The sequence below is a fragment of the Mesocricetus auratus genome, unplaced genomic scaffold (assembly GCF_017639785.1).
Source record: "Mesocricetus auratus isolate SY011 unplaced genomic scaffold, BCM_Maur_2.0 Super-Scaffold_100676, whole genome shotgun sequence".
Lineage (NCBI taxonomy): Eukaryota > Metazoa > Chordata > Mammalia > Rodentia > Cricetidae > Mesocricetus > Mesocricetus auratus.
Genome location: NW_024429266.1, coordinates 36,815,794 through 36,839,854, shown reverse-complemented (window position 1 = coordinate 36,839,854; position 24,061 = coordinate 36,815,794). Strand labels below are relative to the sequence as shown.

The following is a 24,061-nucleotide window of genomic DNA, read 5'->3' as shown; positions in this document are numbered from 1 at the left end:
TGTGATGTCAGGTGTCTAGAGGGGAGAGGGCGAGATTGGAGCTAGATGGAATCTGGAAAGATTATCATCTCCCTAACCCACTGACTGGGCACATACCCGGTATAAGATCAGAAGTGCATTGTGCAGAAATACACAACACTCAAGCTGTGTGTCTAACTACTACCTGTGCCTCCTGTTCAGGCAATGAGAAGAGATCTATATTATTTAATCACAACCACTGAGGCCTGAGAGGGCTCTGCAAAGGCTCTTCTAAGGCCATGGACTTGGGGATGACATCATGGGGGGCCCTAAAACAGACAAGTGATCTAACTGAAATCCACGCCCAGATTTTTCTCTGAAAGCCTTTACCTTTATAACCATCTCAAAGGTAAACACGCCTGTGAAAACATAGTCGAAATATCTCAGGACCTGTAAGACACACAAGCGAGACAGAAAGGACCATGTAAGGCCGCAAGCTCTATGCATACCTTCCCACTGACCTGTACCTTTCTGCATGGCAACCCTGTCTCCCATAAATTCCTATCTCAGAACACAGTGAGGAATTTTTCATACTGCCTATAGCAGAGCTGAGAAATGAGCATAAGGAAGAAGGGACTTGTAAACCTGCTTGAGCCACATAGTCCAAGGATATTCCTTTTTTCAGTCATGATTTCTGGGGTCTGAACTGCCCCCATACAACTCTCAGCCTCTATGTGGTACCCAGGAGATGATTCAATGCCCTGTGGTTGAGCTGCAATCCCCTTGCATTCACACACATCACCCTATGGCTCTATGTTAGATCCTTCATCCAGGCCCTCCAATAGCAGCAGAGCCTGCTCAGAAGCCTGGCTAGCTCTGAGTGTCAAGGCTCCCTGCTGCTGCAGCCTAGAAGCAGTGGTATGGTTGTGGGTGTGAGGGCTTCTCTGGAAAGGGCTCGTACTTATCTTTGAGGAATAGTCACAGGCAACTGCTCCATCCTCCTTATCCCCCCAAACCTCTCTGCTACCTTATCTTGATTCACCTCTGCTGTTGGAGGGGAGGGCCTGGGATGAAGTAGACCCCAGGACATCAAGAAAGTTCACAAACTGCCCTTGGGCACCCACTTTGTTGCGCTCCGAATTGGTCAGGACAGGGTCCTCGGCTGCCAGGGCAATGCTGCTGGCCGCAATCACCAGGAGGATGCACATCTCAAAATAGCGTAGATTCACAATGTAGTGGCAGGCCCTGCGGATCCTGTGGGTGAGAGAATCCTGCTGTGTTCACCCCATTGGGCTTGCCCTGCATCGTTCCCATGTCTGTCCCTCTTACTTCCTGTAAGCTTACACTGGCCTCTTCCAGATAGCCAGGCCTTTGCCTAAGGAAGTCACCAGGGACAACAATTTAATTTCTCAAGCACCATTCCTTGATTTCAGTTCCCAGTGGAGAATAGTAATCAGATTGGTTAGAGGCTATGTCACGCAAGCCAAGGTCATTATCAGCACACATGAGTGAGCCATGAGGAACAGTCACATGAGACTACACAACCTCCAGCTGCTTGTGGTACCCACTGTTGCATCTCAGTGTCTTCTCCCTTGAGCAAGGAAACTAGGACCTGCCTAGGAAATTCTAAAGAACCAAGAAACACAAAAACTGATCTTGATTCTAAAAATCCTGATGTTTTCATGAATTCCTGACTATGCTGATGGAAACACCTGTATTCTATGCTATACCTTTGGATGACCTGGTAACTGAATCCAACTTCCACCCATCCCACAGGCCTGCCTCAACATTTCCCACAAGGCCACTGAAGGTCTTCATGTCTTCCTTTCTCAAAAGCTGATCCATATGCCAGTCCCAGGACATAAGGCACAGACTCTTTCCTAAACCCCTATCTCTTGAAGCTAACATTTTAGACTCTTCTTTGACATTCCTTCTCCATGCTGCTATCTGCACTCTGGGAAAAGAAGCCCTTTTCAAAACTCCATATGTAGAACCGTGGTACTAAACTCCAGTAGATGCCTGACCATCTTTAGTGCCCATCATCTGTCTTTTTCCAGAATGTATGGTGACATCCTCAAGGAAATTTCCTTCATTCTCCCTATCCTGACTACTACTGATCAAAGGGTAGGTGACAGTCTTCTCCCATGACATTTCTCCTGCATTCTGTCTTCAGTTACCCTGGAGACTCTGGGCACAGAGATAAGAGGATGTTCAACTAAATGTCCCACCTCACTTATTGGGCCCCAAATATTTCCATATCTAGCTATCCTTTGCCAGGAGGGATCAGGAAGATGGCAGGGCTCCCCCCTTCTCCATCACTCCAGGCTGGCTCAAATACTGGCTAGCTGTCCTTGTATCCAAGTTGAGTGCAACAGGAGCAGGGCTCACGGGTTAGTGGTGCTGAAGATGAACATAGAGCTGTGGGGCACCATGGCTTTGCCAGTCTCTCGCTTCTCCTTCTTCTGCTTCTTCTTCTCCACCTCTTCTTCCTCTTCTTTGGTCTCTGCCTCCTTCAAGGGACTGGCTTCTCCATCAGTCTTGTTGCTAACTGCAAGCAGAAAGGTTTAAATCTTCAGAAACATGCTGACACATATGGTTTCTGGTTTGAGCTGGGAACAGCACAGAAAAACTAGGAGAGGATGCCTAGGAAGACCCTGGGAAGGTACCCTGACAGTATCATGGGATTTCTCCCACACTACAGCAAGCCCTTCTCCTCCTCTTACCCCTACCCTTCTCCATATGTTAAATACTACATCCTTCTGTGCCACAGAAACAATAACCACATTTTTCCTTCTATGGCTGAACTTTTGTAGTTTAAGGTACACCACAGCTATTGCAGTTACAGAGCTGGCACAATTTAGAAATTATATCTAAGCTCCACATACTTTTGAGCTCACCCACTGAATTTTCATATCAGTAACCCTTAAGTGGCATATATTTATTACTACCATTATACAGATGGGAAAACTGAAGTTCAGAGAATCTACATACCTTCTCCAAGGTCATACAGCTATCCTACACACTTTCGTAAAATCTCTGCAGTGGAAGATTTCAAGAAACCATTACTCTCTCTGCACTGCCTTTCTGGTTGTGCCTTCCCCAGCATGATGGATATAGAAATGAGAATGTAATATTCATGTGAATATAGGCCCATGACTATGTTCCAGGACTAGGGGGAGCTGAAGCAGCCAGGGGTCACGTAGCACTGTCAAGAGACTATTCTGTTTTTATGCTCAAGTCAGGGGACAGAAGGCTGGCATAGTGGAGAGAAGGCTTGGGAAACCCCTCACCTCCACCCCCACTGTTCTGTGACCATTGAGTGGCACTACTGAGGAGACTCAGGCTAAGTAGGAAGCGTTTGTGTTTCTGGCCCATGGTGGGGCCTTATAGCAGCTAAATGATAGTATGAACCTAAAAGCCTCTATCACACACACACTGTACCTATGACAAAGGCTACACACTAGCCCTAGCAGGGAACAGACAGATGGGCAAGCTAACATGCTTCTCCTAAGACAGGCTCTCAAGCACTTCTTATTTAATAGACATATAAAAGCAGATAGACATTAAAAATGGCTGTGGACATGGAAACCTGAAACATGCCCAAGTCAACCCCAGCAAGTACTGGGTATAGGAGATTGACTTTTTAGAGCAGATCTGGCCTTTCTGAGAATGCAGAGTAAGAGAGGAAGTGCAGCAGCAGAGAGGAGGCAGGGGAACAAGGAGACTGTCGTGCGAAAGAGGAATGCGTAAGAGGAAGGACAGCCCGCTCTGATAGAGCCCCATGGCCACAACCTGTTACTACAGGCCTGGGGTGCAGGATGGAGTAGGAAGTGGAGTAATAGAAGGACAGAGTGGGGGCACATTGTAGGGCACAGGGTTAACGAAGGGATGACATGGAGGGACAGGAATAAGGTGCATGGTTAATACAGGGAGGAATGAGGAATGGGAGCAAAGCAGGAAAGGGACTCAGGGATAGGGCAGAGAACGGATTGGGGTAGGACAATGCAGGCACAGGACATGGGACTAATGTAGACATGGAATACGCAGTTGGGGCCGGGACAGGAATAACGTGAAGGGAGGAAGCAGGAGGTGTGGTTCAGGGACAGATGGGGTATAGAGCCAACTCCATAGTAGGTTAAGCGCTTTGCCCTGTATTTCCTGTTAATGTTTCATAGGTTAACATCTGCTTGAAGGAATTTTGATGGGGAAGTGTGACTGAGTGCTCTTAGGAGAGAGAAAATTGATAAGAATAATAGAGTCATGAAATGTTAGTGTGGGGATGATCTCCAGGGATGATCTAGCTCAGTGCTCTCACATTATATGTGACACAGTGGCCTCCGGAGATGCAGTGATTTTTCTGACACCACTGACTGAGCAGAGGAGGGACCAGAGCTAGAAGCACTCTGCTAGTCCACCCCAGGGGTTCTCCCAGAAGATCCTGGAGGTCACAAGGATGCCATCAGGTGACATCAGGACTTAACTGGTTCCAGAGTCACAGGTTACTGCTCTGAGGACTCACAGGATCAAATTCTACAGGACAGAATTAAAGTTGAGGAAATTAACTCTGCAAGAGATCACTGCCTCACGACTGTGGAAAATGTTTTAGTCCTGCTTGGGTATCTCACTGTAGAGCTTTATTAGAGGGATCCCAGAGCCAGCTGCCCCTAGCTCTGGCTGGAGTGGAGGGCTGGGGTGAAAAAACAGGGACTTTGCTCACTGTGCACCACTGTCGAATCCACCAAGGGGTCGATGTCAGGGATGGCGACCGTGACGCTGGTGCTCTCAGTGGTAGCCTTGTCCATGTTGGCTGTCATGCAAGAGAGGTCAGGCTCGCTCTGGCTAATGCCCCGGCCCACATCCAGCTGTACTTCCCCGAGCAGGGCTTGCTTGCTGCTGCCTTCAGCCTCCTGCTCCGTCAGAGCTGCATCCTTCCCCACTTCCGACTCAGGTTGGGGTTGGACGAGAGGAGTTTCTGCCTCATCAAGAGCTCCTACCAGTCCAGAGCCCCTGGGTACCATCAGACTGTTGGTCCTGAGAAAAAAGGGTTCAGAAGCTGTTCAAGAATGGCTAATGCATCTGCCTAAAAGGAAAGGGGAGAGGAGCCAGGGCAGGCCTGCTGGAGAGCACACAGCATGCCTTGTCTTACATCCCATCAAGCCACAGAGGGGCAAACACCCCTGGGCCATACCCACTGACTCATTCCCACTCATCCAGGTCCCACTCTACAGAGATGCTCTGGAAGAAAACATTTCCATACAGATGGTGTTTTGGCATCATCTCCATCTTATAAAAGGGGAAACTGAGACCCATATGGGTTTCTCTCACAGAATTCCTCACACCAACCTGAGCTGTAGCCCTCCCGGGACTCATTTACCTCCTTAAGTCCTGGGTTCTCTCCTCTTCATGGATGGTCGGCTCCTTGCTCCTGTGGCTGCCCTGAGGCTCGAGTTCTTTCTCCCCCTCAACGGACACCCCTTCATCCAGGCTCCTCTCCTGGCTGGCGGACCTGCTCCGGGAGACGGAGGCCGACTCCTTGCCCTCAGTCCTGACACGGCGATGGCGGCTGCGCCTCTGGCTCTGCCTATGCCTGGCCCGGTCCTCAAAAGTCACTACCATCTCTCCTCCCCCAGCCTCCTGCTGGGTTGGATCACAGTTTCCATGACAGGATCTGGGCAGCCAAGGTGGCTCCCGTTTGCCTAAGGACAAGGGGCTCCTCTGGTTGTCCAGGGCACTGGTCAGGCCCCCTATGTCTCCCTTGAGGGAACCCCCACGGCTAATGCGCTCCTCTTCACACTTCTCAAGACCCAGACCCAGGGCTAGGCCCTCAATGGGCCTGGGCCTCCGGTAGAGGCTGGGGTGAGCGTTGAGTGGGTTGAGAGGGCTCAGTGGATTGAGTGGATTGAGGGGGTTCATCGGCGGGGCCTCCTCTTTGTTGAGGGCTTCTTGACTAGACATTTGCATGTGCCTCCTCAGCTGGCTGGTACGTTGTTCCCACACAGACATGTGGTGCCGGCGCCTCCGCTCCCTCCTGACAAAGGAGAAGGGGTGAGGGCTACCGTCAGAACCTGACAGCTTAGGGGTGGTGGCTTACAGGAGCCATGAATAGGGATTGTGGGGTGAAGGAGCTAAAGGAGGGTGGTGTGAGGAGCCCAGACAAGAAGCACAGAGATGCAAGGAGCAGAGTGGCCACACATGAGAAACTCGTCAGACCAGTGCCTCCAAGTCCGGGATAGGGTACTTTCCCCCCAATCCCTGCTTCTGTGGTACAGTACTAAAGGATGGATAAGCCCAGGACTCAGCCTCTGTACCCAAGACCAGTGAGAGTGGCAGTACAAAGACTCACCCAGCCTTCCCTGCCCAGGACTCCTTTGTTTGAGGGTATCAATTAGGGTCTCTTATGTACCCACCAATGGCCCTTTATTCATGGCCAGAGACTTCCCTCCTCTCCACATCCCTCTCGAATTTAAGCCTGGGATAGCACGGGCTGAGATGCACCATGTTCAGCTACTGACAAAGATAATGACAGTGGCAAGCTGCCCCATGAGCTAACAGTGGTAGCAGCCCCTCAAAGTAAGGGGAGTATGGGCTTCTAAAACGACTGCTAATGAAACCCACGAAAAACGGCATTCGCAGAGACCACCAGCAGTCCACGCCCAAACTGCTGTTGAGCATTTCGGCTCGGAGGCCCTAATGAGTATTCACATGGCAGCAGGAACACACAAACATGACACAGAGAACATAGGCGTGGGCTCCTCAGCTGGAAGGGCAGACACCTACTCCTTCGCTCACGTGCCTGTGGGCACACACCCACCAACCGTTAAAGAGATATGCACGTGGACCCACACGCACCTTCACTGAGGCCCACACAGAGATGTACACAACTGCCTACACGAAAGGAACCCCCACCGACACTAATTACCAATGTGAGCACATGCCCACTCTCAGGCCAAACACCAGAGCAAACAGCGCACCGTCACATACTTTAGACACACTGACAGAAGCACACTCTGAAAGGTGCCTAGGGGCGTGTCCACAGATGTGCATGGAGCACACACATACACACTCCACACACCAAGGCATACGCTGACGTTTACACTCGGTGTCACTTTGTCCGTGGCCAGGACAAAAGCACATCGTCCCCATGCCCACACAGAGGCACTCCCAAACACACAGACCGGTACACACATACAGGTGGCTGCTGCGCGGCTCCCACATCGACATGTGGTGTCTTCTCCTTCTGTCTCTTCTGGGAAAGAAAAACGGACAGGTTCAGTCCACCCCGACCTCTGGCCCTGCAAGCCCCACAGCCACCGGCAGATGTCCAGAGGGAAGCCAGAGATTTTGGCATGTCCACAGGGCTTCCATGGTTCTATTTGCCCTCTGTAGATTCCCCTCCCCCTACAGTGCTCCCACAGTGACCTCTGAGTCCTTGCTATGTGCAAATTACACAGATCTTGTTTCTGAAGCACACGTGCAGAATCCCAGAGGCCAGACTATTTCATGTAGGATATAGCTTCTAATGCTCAAACTCTAGGCCCCATAGAGCTCACACCGCTACCCTCTTGAGTCCTATTTTAATGAGCACTTGTTCCCCTCCCCAGTCATTTCAAGGTTAACAAAGCACATTCACCCAGGTATGACCCCTTCCGGCTTATCACTCCCACATCAAATCCTGGTTCAATTGTATGGAACACAGAGGAAACACATGTTCTGTCATGCATACCAGTGGGGCTATAGAGTCGCTAAGGACAGGGCTACACCCCAGCGGCCACAGAATGTCAGTGGTGCCCTAAATGAGAAGCCTCCAAGGTTTGCTCTATCCTGCAGGGTGAAACACACAACTGACCTTAGGCTGGTTTAAAGAAATATCACCTCTACATATGCGTTGTATCCTTTCAAATACACGTTTGAGGGACGATCAGGGTGGTGGGATAGATGGAAGTTACAAAAGTAGAGCTGCGTATGCCAGCCCAGGGCCAAGGCTAGGGTAGAGGGCAACTCGTTTGAGACATCCCGGGATGAATTTGCTGTAGCCCTTGGACTAGAGGACCCTGTTCCAGCCCAATGAGCCCTGCTGGGTCTGGGAAGCAGGTAAATGCTTTTCCTTTTGAGAAGACTCTCATCAGTGGCAAGCATGCCAGGGAAATGAACTCTGCTCTACTGCCACATCCCATGTACTTGGAAAGGAGCCTCATACAAGGGCAGGGCCTAAGAAGCAGAGGCAGCCAATCCAAGTATGTTTGGGGATATCTGGAAGTAGCACTACATTTGTGCACAAGTACATTTGTTCACAAGGACACTTCTGGTGTGCACACAAACACTCATAATATAGCCATCATTGCAGAGATGTTGTGAACTCTTCAACAAAATACATTTCCCTCAGCATCAGCAGCCTGTACTACAGCAGGGAGGAGGGTGAGAAGCAAGGATAGCATGTAGAAATAGAAGCATACACTCTAGACAGGCAACATGCACACCCACTGGGAGAAGCATATCATATCGTCTACTTGAAAATTCTCAAGTATTCAAATACCAGCACTCTACGAGCACGTGTAAGTAAGTATATGGAGGATTCTCTCTCTCTCTCTCTCTCTCTCTCTCTCTCTCTCTCTCTCTCTCTCTCTCTCTCTCTCTCTCATTCTCTCTCATTCTCTCTCTGTGTGTGTGTTTGTCTGTCTGTCTCTCAAACACACAGTTTTACTTTCTGTCTATCTAACACAACACTTACACACATACACATATGCTTTCTGTCTCTATCATGCACACAGTTTCTCTCACACACATATGCATACTTTCTTTTACATACTCACACATACACACACACACACACACACACACACACACTCCAAGCAAAAGAGAAACTAATCTTTGTCATACATCCAGGCATATACTTGACACTTGACTTCACCTCATGTAGGTAAGATTCCAAGTTTGCTGTCATATTCCAAAGCCACACAGAGAAGCAGTCACTAACTGAAACTCATGTGCACATGATCTGTGTATACCCACAGAAGCCGTGTGAAGTAAAAGAGCAGGAGTCCAAACATGGGCAAACAGAGACTCGGGGATTCTAAGTGGTTCTCTTTAAGGCCACAGAGCATGTTATTGACAACTAGGGCTGCCACTGGGCACCTGTGCTTGTGCTAATGCTCTTTCCGTGGTTATCCATGGTAGCCCCATCTGCGCTGACCAGAAACCAGTTGCTGGGCTGCACACTTGAGCAAGGCACACATCCCTGGTATCACTCCTAGCAGCAGTACACACGACATAGCGTATGGACAGCAACCAAAGCCCTGGTGTCGTCATCTTATTGTGGACATTCAAAGTGCCTGTTTCACCTTCATTCTGCACTGGTGTTCACTGCTCAGTCCCCACAGAGCTGGGCCTACCCACATTTCATTCATTCTTCCACTCCATAAATAGTTTCTACTCTGGGCCAATCATCTTTCCCAATCACATCCCTCCAAACCCTCTTCTCCCGCAAGCTTCCTCATCTCAGTAAATAGAACCACCCACTCCCAGCAGCAGCAAGTCCTATCCATCTGCATTTCTGGATGCCTGTGTGTATGTGACTTTAGCAAAAATTTACTTAAAACCAGAGAATATTCTGAAGAGGAAGGACTTGTTTCATATTCCCCAATCGATCTTTAATTATTTGTGTGTGTTTCCTAGGCTCACAGAAAAGAGACTTAAAGGACAAGCTTTTCCAGCTTTGGGAAGCAAATGCAAACCAACAGTAAAGTATTCACAGGAGGCACTGTGTAGAACGGGGAACATCCCAATGGGTGAGGCAGAGGCCGCTCAGAAGCTACTCCCTCCTATTAAGACCGAGCCACCAAGGACTCTTCTTTCTCTTGCTTTAAGTAATGGTTGACAGGACCAGTAGCTCAGGATATACTTTTACTTCTCAGTGGGTTACCACTTTCCCCACGGATATGGCAGGGCCCCTCATACAGGCTTCCCGCATGCCCTGATTATCACCAGGAATTCTGTGGTTCTCTTCTACTGCCCCCGTTACTGTGCAGAGGCCACACCTTGCAGGACCATACTGACTCCCCAAGTTCTCCCATGGAGGACAGATCCAGGCTGGACCTGGGAGAGTGATCCTAGCTATCCTCCATATTCACCCTCAGATCTGTTCCATGTGGACACGGTTTCTACCAAGCCACTAGAAAAGTCACTAAAATGTTCCTGTTTTGCTAAATCCAGTGGTCCCTTCTCTGTCCACTTTGGAGATGGTAGTCCTTCAAAATCATGCAGGGCCTCTGCTCACTCCGATATATACTTCTAGGACATCACGCTCCTTGTCCTCCCTTGTCCCCTGGCTACACTCCCTTGCCTCAATCCCCAGCTTCCCCTCTGCCAGAGAAGAACATGCTCAGCCCTGTCCTCAGCTCCACTCTTTCCCTGTCCTACTCTTCCTGGGTCATCTCACCCACACTGATGGCTTAAATACCATCTAAATGCAAATGACTTCCCCCAAATCTTTATTTTAATCCCAACTTCTCTTCTGTGCTCCAGACGTGTGTAACCAATAGCCTATTCACACACTTGGATGCCTTAGAAACATCTCACATTCAATGTGGCCAAAATGAACTCTGTATTTCTGTTACCTCTGAAGTTCCAACAAATGCTCCCAACCCCCGTGCCACTGTTTGGACCCCAAAACTATGAAGCTTGTGAAAAATATTTATTTCTTCTCTCTCTCTCCTTTTTTTCTATCGTTACCCTTACTGAATTTAATCCATGAATTTATCTCATTGGCTCACACTCAAAAATATAGACTGAGTAGAACTGTCATCTTCTCCATGGCTACTTCCCTTGCCTATCTAATCATCACCTGCTTTATGCTCACAGCCAGCTTCATCTCACTGCTTCCATGCTGGGCCCCCACAACCGGTCTTCCATGGGACCAAATGATATTTTAAGGTGGAAACCACAGGATGCTAAGCATTCCCATGATTTCATTTGAATAAATGCTGAATCCTTCACCTGGGGGTTAGGACCTCTGCACTGACTGGTGCCAATTTCACTGGCCCCAGTATCTTCTATCCCTCTGGGTCTCTATAAGCCACACTGGACCTTGCTGAGGGATGGTTCCTTTATAAGCCACACAGCAATCCTCTGTATGTTTAGATTTCTATTTACCCAGAGGGTCCCTCTTGGACTTAGATGAGTGATGCCCCCCCACACTATTCTTATTACCTGCCCTATAACAATGTACTATGTGCTATGAACAGTTCATGGGACAGGGGAGGTGCCTTCCTACAGCTGATTATTGTAGGCATTGATGAATTAGATTCAGCCCCAGAAGCCCAGGGTCAGTGTTTGGATGGCCTACTCACTCAATAGAAGGCATGTTGGGTGCAGACATCGGGCTAACCTCCTTGGCCTTCTGCAGGGCATGTTTCTGGTTGAAGGCTTCTTCCTCCTCCTGCTCATCCTAGACACAAAGCAGGGATAGTTTACCTAGGATTGCCCTATGGAGGGCAGCTTCCTTCGACCCTCCTCAAGAACTCTGAAGCCCAAGCAAGATGAGGCAAGCAAAAGGGAGTGTTAAACCCCATATTGTGTGGGTTCCTAGGCAGAGGCCTCTATCTTTTCAAAAGAGAGAGACAGAGAGTCAGAGACTCTCCCTCTCTCTCTCTCTCTCTCTCTCTCTCTCTCTCTCTGTGTGTGTGTGTGTGTGTGTGTGTGTGTATGTGTGTGTGATATGTGCATTTTCCCATGGAAACCAGAAGAAGGCATTGCATTCCTCTGGAACTGGAGTTACCGACATCTGTGAGCCACTCCATTTGCTTACAGTTAAAGTTGGGCCCTGTAGACCAGCACTGAACACTTTTCACTACTGAGCCATCTCTCCAGCATCAACTCAGCTATATTCTTGCTTGAAGTGATAACACCAAGGAAACAAATCCAGGTCATTGATAGAGGTATTATAATATACATATCTTCCTAGCATGCTCTCCAACCCCACCCTACCCCCTGCCACAGTATTTCACTTGAATTTTGCTGTAATACTGTGACACAGATAGGCAGATGTGTCTTTCCCTCTTACATCTGAGAAAACTGGTATTAATGGAGATCAGTTCTTTCACCAAATCTAAACCAGCCAGTAACAGAAAGATGCAGGATTCAAACCCAGTTTTTCACATACTAAGGCTTGTATTTTCCTTCCCATATTGTAGAGACGAGGGTTTTAAGAGGTGTGGGAAGGGTAGGCAACACATCATAGATCCAGGGGGAAAAGTTCAGTAAATCTCAAGATGCCATGTATCTTCCTAAAACCAATTTTTTCATTTTGTGACAAGAATTTTTATCCATTTCATGGACCACCCCACGACAATTAATACTGTTTCTTCCCTGGGAATAGAGAATTCCATGAAAGAAATTAATATCTCTTTGAGAATGGCAATATCTGATTTCACAGAAAATTTTCTAGAAATAACCATGGCTAATGGATTACCCCAGTGGCCATAGTGCAGGAGTCACAATGCCCCTGACCACTCTCACACCCAAGCCTTTGAGGATTTGGTTACATAGTTAAGGTCATACTAACACAAGTTGTAGTAGCAGAGGCAGAGCTTAAAATGTAGAGTTCTACTATTTTCCTTGATTCTGCATTCTGTAATTCTGAGAAGGACCCATGCGAGGGCTCATGGAGTTATGCTGATTATTTTCTATATCACAAAAGAGACCCACACTGAACCAAAGCTCAGCAAACTCAGTGGAAGTAAACCAGGCTTCCTGCACAAGTGTGCAGCTCTCCAACTATCTAAAAGCTTCCAGGAGTCAACTTTCTTGAAGACAATGCTTACCTTGGTCAATTCCTGGGCATTGGCCAGATTGTCCACAGCGATGGCCAAGAATACATTCAGCAGTGTGTCTGTGGGTATGGGTTAAGGATGGGCAGGCAAGAAAACTAAAAGGCTTTAATAAGTCTGAGTGGGCGCCTCCAGAACTTTTCTGTCTGTCTGAACACTGGAAGCAGCAGCCAAGGACCACAAGAGAGGAAAGGTGGTATTATGTCTTCCTTCTTTCCACATATTGCCTCTTTACACAGAACAAAACAACAACAACAACAAAAAACAATTCCTGAATCAAACCACTTGGAAGGGCAAATATGGTGGGGAAACTTTCAGACAGCTATGGCCTTGATGACTAGCAACAGGCAATAAAAGGATCATTGAGCAAGATGTGCTGGGATCTGAGTGTCAGTGTTCATCTTTCCCTCCTAGGAGACTGGAATCTTACTTAGACCAAAAACAAAGAAAAGGAGACTAGTAGCTTTCTATAATATCTGATATCTCTCATTCTTCTTGTTAGAGTCCCAAAGAGCTTTCAGGATTCATTTGGCAAATGTCACAGTATGGACATAATTTGTCCTGAAATCCTCTTCTATTACATATCCTAACTCCTAAGGTCCCAATCTTCTGTGTTTGAGGCCCATATGTTGTAGAACATGAAACTAATTCTAGCATAAAAGGATGACTCTAGTTATTTACAACAGGAATATCAAGGGGCTGTCATTGTGGAAAACTGGCCTTCCTTTCCTGTGACTTACCAGATAGCTCCTTATGCATTCATCACATCTCATTTTTTTTTCCTTTTTTTTTCTTTTTTTTTCGTCACATCTCATTTATAGTCTGTTCCAACCACTAGAAGGCCTCAGGACAAAAGCTAAAGACAAGTATATCTTCTTTGTGAAATAATATGTAAAAATGCAGCTGCTTCAGAATGTCCCTACTGTGCTCTACAATCCAATTCAAGATGGGTTTCACTCCCCCAGGTACCTCATATTTATACAAATATTCACGGTTTATAAGATACATTTAATAATCATTTCATTCAATGCTTACAATTAGTAAAAGAGATGTCATTATCTTCTTTTGAAATGTGGAAACAAAATCTCCTAGAGAGTGAATGACTTTTCTGAAGACCACACATCTAGTTAACAAAGAGTGTCTCAAGGATTCAAACCTTAGTCTTCCTGCTCTAGTATTTTTCGACCAGTGTCTTAGTCTTGTTACTCTTGCTTTGATCAAATACCCCCCCCAAAATATGGGGTGTGTTTATTTTAGATACCAATGCCAGGTTACAGACCATCATAGCAAAGAAGTAAAAGTGGCAATAGCTTGATGTAAGCTTTAACTCGTCCCTCTCTGCATTCAACTACTTGCTATGACTAATTGCTCTGAGTCTCTGTTGAATACATTGACTTCTTCATGATGATGAACCACATCCTAGAACTGTGAGCTACAGTAACCCCTTTCTACCTCTAAGTTGCTTTTTGTCAGGGTATTTTTTCCCCTCAGCAACAGAGTTAGAACATGAGGTGTAGGATTTGGAGTTATAGAATTTCAACATTGGTCTTCCTTTATACATTTGTATTTACTTGATGTGATCTAGTATTTCTTTTGTCTTCCAAGGTAAGGAATAGGTGAAGCAGAGTCTATGTAGCAAAAAAAAAAATAAAAAATAAAAAAAGGTTTCACACACAGGATCAACACAGTAACTACTAATACTTAATGGTATTAGTGCTATTTCGGGTGTTAATATTTATTTTGAAATTTTATGACATGGTAGGCTTTCCTGTTTATAGATATATAATCTATTCACTATTTCGGTATATAATGATCTCAGGCCTCACACATTTTACGGACCTCATAGTATTTCCAACCATTCAACACATTAGCATTGCATGGTATTATTTGTATATTGCAGATTTAGGCAACTGCATCTCTTTAATGCTTGTGTTCTTCACAGAATTAGCATACAAATTCCTTAAGATGAAAATCTTGTTTCCTTTAGTATGAGCAAGCATTGATTATGGCCTCTCCCCTTGCCTATCCAAGGCCTACCTACCTACCTACCTACCAGCATCACCACTACCACTGCTACCACCCCCCCCCATCATCTCCTCAAATGCTGGTACTGGGAAATGGACAGACTACAGAAGAACACGGTAGGAGGATACAGTTTCCAAACAAGGTGAGCACAATGAAGTAGATGGCAGACCACATGCCTGAGCTGACCCCACCTTGGGAGCGGATGCCATTGTACATCACCTCATTCCAATCTTCCCCTGTCAGGATCTATGGGGAGCAAAAAAGGGCAGGTTGAGACTCTGGGTTGGCAGAGAACATGGAGCCAATGTGAAGGGTAACACACCAGGGATAAATCTTTTCCAACTATCCACTTGAGATAGGGGAGAAAGCTATTTCTAGAAATAATCCTATTTTTATATGGAAGAGAATTGCCGACATTCAACATGAAAAGAGAACAAGAAGAAATACTCCTGCTCATCATAATTCAGAGTCCCTCCCACCTCCAGGTTGGCCAGGCCTTGTGGGAATCACATGGATCTGGTGGTCTGATCATTACACTTTGTTTCCAAGACAGTAGCATTATTGGAAAAGCCTCAGTGGTTTGGAAACTGGGTTCTGTTTCAACCTCAGAGTCTGCTTGAGTAGTATTTTTCTTCAGCTGTATAATTAATTCTTAAATGTACAGCTGTTGAGTTTTCCTTATGGCTTTAAAAAAAGTTTCTTTTAAAATTATTCCTATTCTTATATTTTTGGTTGTGAGCCTAGCCTTTAATGACCAAGTCATCTCTCCAGCTGGGTGTTGGTAGTGCACACCTTTAATCCCAGTACTCAGGAAGCAGAGACAGGTACATCTCTGAGTTCGAGGCCAGCCTGGTCTACAGAGAGAGTTCCAGGACAGCCTCCAAAGATACGGAGAAACCCTGTCTCAAAAATAAAAATAAATAAATAAATAAATAAATAATTCCTACTATTCTGAGCTGGCAGGGGGAAAATATCCTATTACCTCAGCAAACTGAATACAGGTCAGGAAATACTCCAGATTTCAGACAAATTGCAAATATGACTTGTGACTAAATGTTCAAGACCTGATGTCTTGCAGATTCACAAGTGAGGGGAGTGTCATAGAACTCTTTTGCTGGTGTTAACAAGCACACAGGACTTTAAGGGATTGTTGCAATGATTATTCAAACAGGAGGACTACTGCCCTCTTCTCAAAACAGGATCCCTAATGCTCAAGACATTGCCTTCTTATACAGCATGGTCTATGAGCCTGTACATTGCTCTTCTGAGCTATCAGCTGCCATCGTACCTGGAACACTGTCATGATAGCTGCAGGGAAGGTGTCAAAATTAGCCGAAGGAGTCCCATCATTAAAGTTAAACCTGAAAAGGAAATTCAGGGAGAATAAAAATATCATTTACCAAGTTTCCCAGCCCCATATTTCAATTTTCACCACTTCTTTTCTCTTTTCTCCTCATCTCCCCCCACCCACTGCTCTCCATCCCATATGTTCTATGAACATGTTAACCCCATTTCTGAAAAAAAAATAATGAGCTATGAATGGCACAAATCATAAGACAGAGTTTGGGCTGGTCAGCAGTTATGAGGCTCCAAGCTGATCATTTCATGGAGATCCTCAAAAGGATAGGTCTTCCAACAGGAACCCTTTCCAGTGTATGTAATAACAGCAGAGACATTTGCTGCTCTATCAAGAGCAAACAAGATGTTAACAAACCAAACCAGTCACCTTGGTACTGCCAGGCCTGAGACTAATCAGAGATTCCTTTGGATGGAAAGTCCCCCTGGCCCTTACCTGCCTCCAAAGAGCTGCATTCCTAGGAGAGCAAAGACAACGATGAAGAGGAAGAGGAGGAAGAGCAAGCTGATGATTGACTTCATGGAGCTCATCAAGGAGACAACCAGATTACGGAGGGATGCCCAATACCTGTGAAGCCCAGATGAGGTTACAGTTGTTGACAAGGTATCAAGTCATCCCTAAGGCCAGCTTGCCATCTACCTACAAGTCTAGGATAAACTATCTTTGGGTCTGTGTCAAGACAAGTTGGTAGTAGCATGATCCTCCCCTGGAAAATGTGTTATTCAATATTTTGTCATTGAGAGTTTTCTAGTTTGGTCTTTAGAGAAGGGAGATCTGAAGAAGAATGTGAGAGATGGAGCAGAAAGGGGGAAGTAAAGAGGAGAAATAAATAAGAGCTCTGTTCCCAAAGGTGGTGGCAAGAGTCCAGATGTCAGCACTTACTTGGTTATTTTAAATATCCTTAAGAGCCGAAGAGCTCGTAAGACACTGATTCCAAAAGATGTACCAGGTCTGAAGATTGCCCAGACCACCTCAAAGATGCTGCCCACTGTGACCTACGAAACAAACCCAGTCACAGTGAGAAGAGGGAGAAAGAAGACGGAAGCATCTTGGTACTTAGTACGTTATCAGCAGTGCTCACTGGGCTCTGGTGAAATTAAGACTCTCCATCCCCAGTCAGCCCTAATTCTAATCAAACTGTATAATTGAGAAGCTACTGAAGAAAGACAATATTGTATCACCCCACCCACCATTTCCCTTCTTCTTTCTAACTTTTAATCTTCTCACTGGGCATTGGTTTACTGACTTGGCCTTCATAAAATTACAATTCATAGTTAGTGAATTCATAAAAATTTGATAGCAAAGGATGTTCTGGCTTCATATTACCTTATAAATGCAGACAAAGGAGTGATGCCCAAATCATAGAAATCAGTTTGACTTAGTCAAGGCTGTGTTCCAATATCAAAATATCAGAAAGGGCCCAACATCCTCTCATCATTCCAGACCACAGCACGTCCAAGAACATTTGACTGCTATTGTGTTAAATACCTTTTAAGGACTGAGGCCCTGTATAATCCTCAATGTAATAGTATCTTTGTTAATATAAGGTCTACTACTATGGGAGGTCATAATTGCTATTAACACTTCAAGATTGTTGTTTATGGGAATTGGAACAGAATCCAGGACCTTCTTTACACATGCTAGGCAAGTGGTCTATCAACACCACAGCCTCAACTTCTGCTTTTTTGGAATTATTTTTAATTATGTATATGTGTAGGTATACATGTGAATGGAGGTGACCCAGAGGCCAGAATTGCAGGATCTCCCTGGAACTAGAGTTATATGTGGCTGTGAGCTGCCTGACACAAGCGCTAGACACCTAACTGGAATTCCTTGATAGGACAGTAACAACCATTAACCACCAAGCCATCTCTCCACCACTCCCCTAACTTTCGCTTTCTGAAACAGAGGTTCACTATATACCTCAGGCCACCTTGTAAATTACTACATAGCCCAGGTTGATCTCAAACTTGTGATTCTTTGGTTTCAGCATCCTGAGTATTGGGGCATGCCACCATGGCTGGCTCTGAGTTACTTTGTGATTATACACTTATGGAGTATTGACTATGTTGTAGACGTTGTACTGGGAGAAACAATGAAAATGAGTCTTCAAAGCAATACTGAAAAATACGTGTAAGAGAAAACCATGGTTAAAATGGTCTCTCACTAGCTATTATGCCTGAAAATTGCCTGTACTCAGAACCATATGTTCTTGGGGCAAGTGCTCAGAATCTTTATCACCTGACTGGAGCTTTGGCAGAAAAGGGACTGGGTTTGGCAGAAAGACAGGTGGCTCAGAAACCTAAGGTCCTGCTTCTCTGTTCCAAAGTAAATCAGGAATGTGAACTGAGCACTGCAGTGTCTGTCACCTTACATGTAGAGGACAGAATAACCTCCAACACTTCATCTCTTGTACAGGACTCCTGCAAGCACTGCAGGAAGTTAATGTGCATAAATGCACCTTGAACACTACCAACAAGACATTCACCTAAATATTATATAGAAAGTAAACAGCAAGAGGGAATGTTCTGCATGGAGCCATGCTAATACAAGAGTGTGTGAGTTCATATTAGGGCATGCCTAGACAATTATGTTCATTTTCAACTGAAGTCGGAAATAAACACACGTATAACCTCTTTTTTCTAAAGCCACCTCTAGAATTAAATCCTTTGTCCTTCTCTCCCAGACTTCGCCCAAGATAATAAGTGGTTCAAAATTCTGGCTATGGGTAGCTTTGTAAAATCTCATTGAGCTATATAGTTGAATGTACACTCTTTAGTATATGTGTTATACATCAATGTAAACATTAAAACTCAAAGAGGTTTAAGAAAAACCAAACAAATCCTTGCCCGGCAAGGATTCATTCACTTCTGAACTCCCTTTATCTCATCATACCATGCTACCATGCTCCTTTTATGGTTTCTGACTTCAATGGCTCATGCTGAGTGACAGACCAAGCTGCTTATCTAAAACCATGGCCTATCAACATGAAACAGGAGAACAAGCAGGCTTCTAAGAACTTACCCCAAAATCAAAGCAGTTGAATGAAGAGTGAAAATAAAGGCGTGGTCCCATGCCATACATCTTCAGGGACATCTCCAACAGGAAAAGTCCCAGAAACAAAAATTCTGCATAGTCTGAAAGTAGTAAAAGTATACTTGTTTATTCCATAGATGACATGAGCTCTTTCACCCTCCAACTAATACACACCCCTTATAGAGGAGCTCCAGATCTCAACATGTAAGAAGTCAGCATTGGGCAAAAGCCTAATAATTTCAGAGCACTCTAAGCTGGGATGAGACCCTGGCCCAACCAATAGTTGCCCTTTAGCAATAGGAGGGCAGTTATCATTGGCCTTCAAAGAGAGGGTGGCCCTCAGAGAAGACAGGTCTCTGCTGTGGCTTGACAAAAGAAGCTAGGTATCCTCATCTACACACTTACACATCACATACCCTGGCCATTCATGACACCCCGAGGCAGTCATGTTCCGAGCAGACTTATATGTTCCTTTTTTGATCCATTTGATATATCCATTGTTCCTAGGACTAGCTCTCAAGGACTTGAATCACTCACACCACTGAACCCCTATAAGAAACTTCTAGCACTCACAGTACGTGTTAACTCATCAGCAGCCATTATTTACTCCAGCAGACAATGAAGACTAGGAGCAGTTGTTGGATAATCCATGGCCCCTTGCAGCAGTTTGGCTTCCTTCAGTATGTACAGTTAGCATGCTTTAGGTCCCTTCAGTCATTCTTACACACTTGAGGGAATCTCAGTTGCTGTTCACTTACAGAGGAGGTGAGTGAGCCACTGGGGCTGATTATGATGAACTATGGCCACACAGGCAGTATTGAGAGCCACAACACTCAGGACGATCCAGTAAAACACTTGGGACTTGACCATGTGGCGGATAGAGATACGTAGAAGCCGTTCCTTGTGCCGGAAATAGGAGGCTCCATCTACCTTTGTGCTTTTGATACTGGCTCTGGCAAGAGGCGTGCCTAAGGAAGGGAAATGAGGAGGAATGAGACTACAAAATATCCCAGGCTTCCCTTCCACGATCAGGTGGCATCCACAGGGTAAGTTGGACAGCTTGTTGTACCAGGTCACATTGCAGACCTGGGCAACCCCTATGTTATGGGCTAAGTAATCTCCACAGGGAGGGACCCTGCTTTTCCTCTGCAGGCACTCTCAAGTCCTAGGAAACTGAAAGATTCCCAAGCAGACACCAGGCAGACACCCAGCATCTCGAATCCTAATAGGATCATGTTTATATCTGTAAGAGACCGGGCTTCTCTCTGCCCTTTCCCTTTAAATACGCTTCAGACACCGGAATCCTCCTGCTGCATTTGTGATATTTCTGCCACTGACAACATAAAGCAGCAGTGGGCTTTGTAAGTCTCTTCTGCTTTTTAGGATGGAGTGAGTGAGATCCTGCCCTTTTTCTGGGGAGGAAGAAACCTGTCAAGAGCCAGAATCTGTAAGAGAAGCTAGGATTGAACTGTAGTCACATCAGTGGGTTGTTAAAAGGAATTAGTTTCAATTTCACATGATGGAAGTAGGTTGGTGCTACTCTGCTTAAGCAAATGGCTTCAAGTTCTCCCGGGTGGGTCACTAGAAGAAATAGGTCCTGAGGATCCTTGAAAAACAGGAGTTGAGTATCCCTTATCCAAAATATATGGACCAAACACAATTCAGACTTCAGATTATTATTTTAGTGATTGCACTATCAGATGCACATGATAAAGTATCTTGGAAGTGGGATTCCATGTCTACAAATAAAATACATTTATGTTTCAGATATATCTCATATGCATAGGCTGAAGGTAGCTTTATGCAATGTTTTAAATAACTTTGTGGGAGAAACCAAAAGTTTCATGCTGTGGAATTTTCCACTTGTGGTGCCACAGTATTGTTTTAAAAATGTCTAATTCTGGAGTAGCACAGATTTGGGATTTTTTAGATTAGGGATACTCAACCTGTATCCCCAACGTGGGTTCTCACTGTCACACCCAGGAGAGAAAGGATAAATCTGCAAATAAGATCCACCTGTCACACTTGAAGAACTCTAAGCCCCAAGTTTCATGTACACAGCATTCCCTGGTCCTTTTGTCTTTTCTGTAAATCATTGTCATCTGGGTTAGATTCCCATGCCTTCCCTTAATTACATCCCTACATTCGGGATCCTTTGGGTTCTTTTTCCTCCTTGTGGGTCTTCTCAAAAGACAGGATCTTCATTTTCATGGGAGATCCAGAGAAGTAAAAGAAGATCTAACTGGATCACTCACCCACAGAAGAGATATCAACGCAGTGCTCATCGCTGGAGTCTCGGGTCATGGCCTCCGTCCGGCTCCTTTTGATGGTTGCCCTTCGAAGCACTACGCCAGGGAAGGGGAAGGCCAGTGAGAGGCCATAAGTACACCCAGATCATCCTGGACAAAACTTTGAGGGCTGTGGGCAAGAGGCCTTGTGCAAGGGGCCTGTGACACAGGTGTTGGCCTTTAATACCGGAACCAGGGTGATAGGAATCTGAAGTCTACAGAACAGCAGGCAATAGCCAGCACCTACGGATGCTCATAGGTTTTGAATCCCAGTTGGAGTTTATCTAAATCTAAATGCAGTAGGTAAACAGACACTCCTATCTATTTGTTCTGGCTCTTCATAAACAACGGCACTTCCCGGTAATGAAAGTGGTCCCAAGATGATCCCCATACATTTTAAAAGAAGATCCCTTCATAGACCATCAGGTGTATGATGGTCTTTTCATTGAACTCTATCAATCACATGCCCTGGAACAATGCAACTCTTGGGTTTCGTTTCCATCACTTTAAAAGGCATTTAAATCTGTGACTCAATTCTCATAGTTTTAAGCATGAGGGATTTTATCACGGAGAGATTTGTGTTTCAAATCCCAGTGCACCCCCCTCTTCTTTCCTTCTCCGCTTTGATCAGGAGAGAGTGCCACCGCCTCAGAGGGCAAATGCTAAGGAAGCACAGCTCACAGTACTTCCTTACCTTCCAAGGCTGATGTTCCAGCGTTTTTATTTTCTTCAGCAAGCATGACTTCCTCTGTATGGGAACAAATGGTCTAGTAAATTATCTGTAAATTATTGTGCAAAATGACAAACTTCAGGCACAGCTCTGACTTAAGGCAACATGGAGAGTTTAAAATAAATTCAGAGCACATTGTGGGCACCAGCATGGAGAGAAATGGAGCCTCACCAGGAACACAGGCTGCTCAGAACAAGATGGAGGGTGTGTAGCAAGGGACTCACAGGGGATGCTGACAAAGTTCAGGGCTACTGTAACTGATGCTTCATGGAGAGGCAGAGGAAGAGGTATTTTTTGTTAAAGTCCCCTAAGTTTATAAGAGTGGAAATATTTATTATTCTATTTTTGTCCTTACTACCCAGGTTTCTCTCTTTCTTAACCCCTCAGAAAGTACTTCCTTTTCCTCTCTCCCAGACCACAGCATCTGTCTCCTCATCCAGGAGGTGAGGCCATCTTTTGACTTACACCTGTTTATGACTCTAAGGTAGGGACAAGAGAAGAGCCCAAGGCAGGGCTTAAGGTATGCATCTTTATGACCCCATCAACTCTACTCTGTCTTGGTTGAGCAGTACTTGAGCTAAAGTGGTGTGGGCACACTCTGAATCCATCCCTGTGGTATAATAAAATTATATATATATATATATATATATATATATATACACACACACACACACACACACACACACACACACACACGTGGATTTTTGTCTCTGGTTCCTGGCACAGAGCTGTCTTTTGTATGCTAATGAGATGACTCATAGCAGGAAAGGGCCCTGGATAACTTAAGGATAGAAGCTGGTAGACAGAAAAACTCAACCATATGATCAGAGAGGTAGAATTTTTATACTCCATCCTACATTTGAGGAAGAGAGGAGGGCCTGGAGTCACAATGCTATTACTGATGATCAACAATTTAATCCTACATGCCAATGTAAGGAAATGTCCACAAATTTCTCAAGCAATGGATTTTGAGAGTTTCTGGGTCAGTGAACACTTCCATGTGCTTGGAGGCTGGTGAACCTCATCCTAGACATTATCCTGTGTATCTATGCCCTATTCTGTTTCTGAGTTGTATAATTTATAGTAAGCAGTAAGTACCCCTTTCCTGATGTCCAGAAGTTATACTTTAAAAAAATCACTGAATTGATAAGAGGAAGGGATTGTAGAATTTCCAAATGTATATTTGGCCAGGCAGAATATGGGTCCATCTGAGGTCCCATTTTCTGACTTCTAAAATGGGGATAGCCTTATGGGACTAAGGCTTTAATCTGTAGGGTATATGCTACCTTCAGGTGATGCTTAGTGTCAGAATCAATTCTTGAATGTACAGCAGGTGCCATCAAATTAAGGATCCATTGGTACCAAATATGCAATCTCTTGTTGGTATGTGAGGACATCCCATGGTTCCTAGAGTCTCTTTTCCCAGGCTCCCTCTGTTCAGGAACAGTCCTGTACTTCAGTGAGGTTATGACCTGATAAGTATTATTTGTACTAAGACTTACATGAGTAAACCTCACCAACATCTCCTTCAAAGGTACCAACCAAACAGCCTTTCTGTCCTATGTCTGCTGGGTCTCAAGGTGCTCCTCTAAGAGTGATGGGGTTACGTTTTGATCTCTACCATACTACAGCCCATAGAAACTTGACAATAATTACCAAATACCCAAACTGTTGGGGAAAAGCTTGCAGCAGATTTTACTAAGCAATGGTTTAATTTAAGTACTTATAACAAGGAGACAATCACTTATAGACAAGTAGAAAAGGGTAAAGCCATTAGTGTAATTCTACCTGCATATAAAATTGAGAGCTTATAGAATGTGTTTCCCAGGGAACGTTCTGAGGT

At 45.3% G+C, this 24,061-nt stretch overlaps 1 protein-coding gene across 7 annotated transcripts in view; it reads right to left on the bottom strand.

Annotated features, from left to right (window-relative positions):
• The window catches only part of Cacna1e (calcium voltage-gated channel subunit alpha1 E), a 450,477-nt gene that overhangs the window by 59,695 nt on the left and 366,721 nt on the right, over window positions 1-24,061 (bottom strand). For 4 of the 7 annotated variants that reach the window (XM_040737130.1, XM_040737129.1, XM_040737133.1 and 1 more), the window contains 16 exons: window positions 22,183-22,236; window positions 21,456-21,545; window positions 19,959-20,168; window positions 19,189-19,301; window positions 17,047-17,159; window positions 16,600-16,731; window positions 16,096-16,168; window positions 14,936-15,053; window positions 12,777-12,844; window positions 11,304-11,401; window positions 7,148-7,204; window positions 5,333-5,986; window positions 4,676-4,989; window positions 2,347-2,506; window positions 1,083-1,212; window positions 349-408 (listed from right to left, as the gene is read on the bottom strand). In XM_040737130.1, coding sequence (XP_040593064.1) covers window positions 349-408; window positions 1,083-1,212; window positions 2,347-2,506; window positions 4,676-4,989; window positions 5,333-5,986; window positions 7,148-7,204; window positions 11,304-11,401; window positions 12,777-12,844; window positions 14,936-15,053; window positions 16,096-16,168; window positions 16,600-16,731; window positions 17,047-17,159; window positions 19,189-19,301; window positions 19,959-20,168; window positions 21,456-21,545; window positions 22,183-22,236 — 2,444 coding nt within the window. The remainder of the gene's footprint in view (window positions 1-348; window positions 409-1,082; window positions 1,213-2,346; window positions 2,507-4,675; window positions 4,990-5,332; window positions 5,987-7,147; window positions 7,205-11,303; window positions 11,402-12,776; window positions 12,845-14,935; window positions 15,054-16,095; window positions 16,169-16,599; window positions 16,732-17,046; window positions 17,160-19,188; window positions 19,302-19,958; window positions 20,169-21,455; window positions 21,546-22,182; window positions 22,237-24,061) is intronic. The other 3 variants (XM_040737131.1, XM_040737134.1, XM_040737132.1) reach the window with 2 other exon arrangements.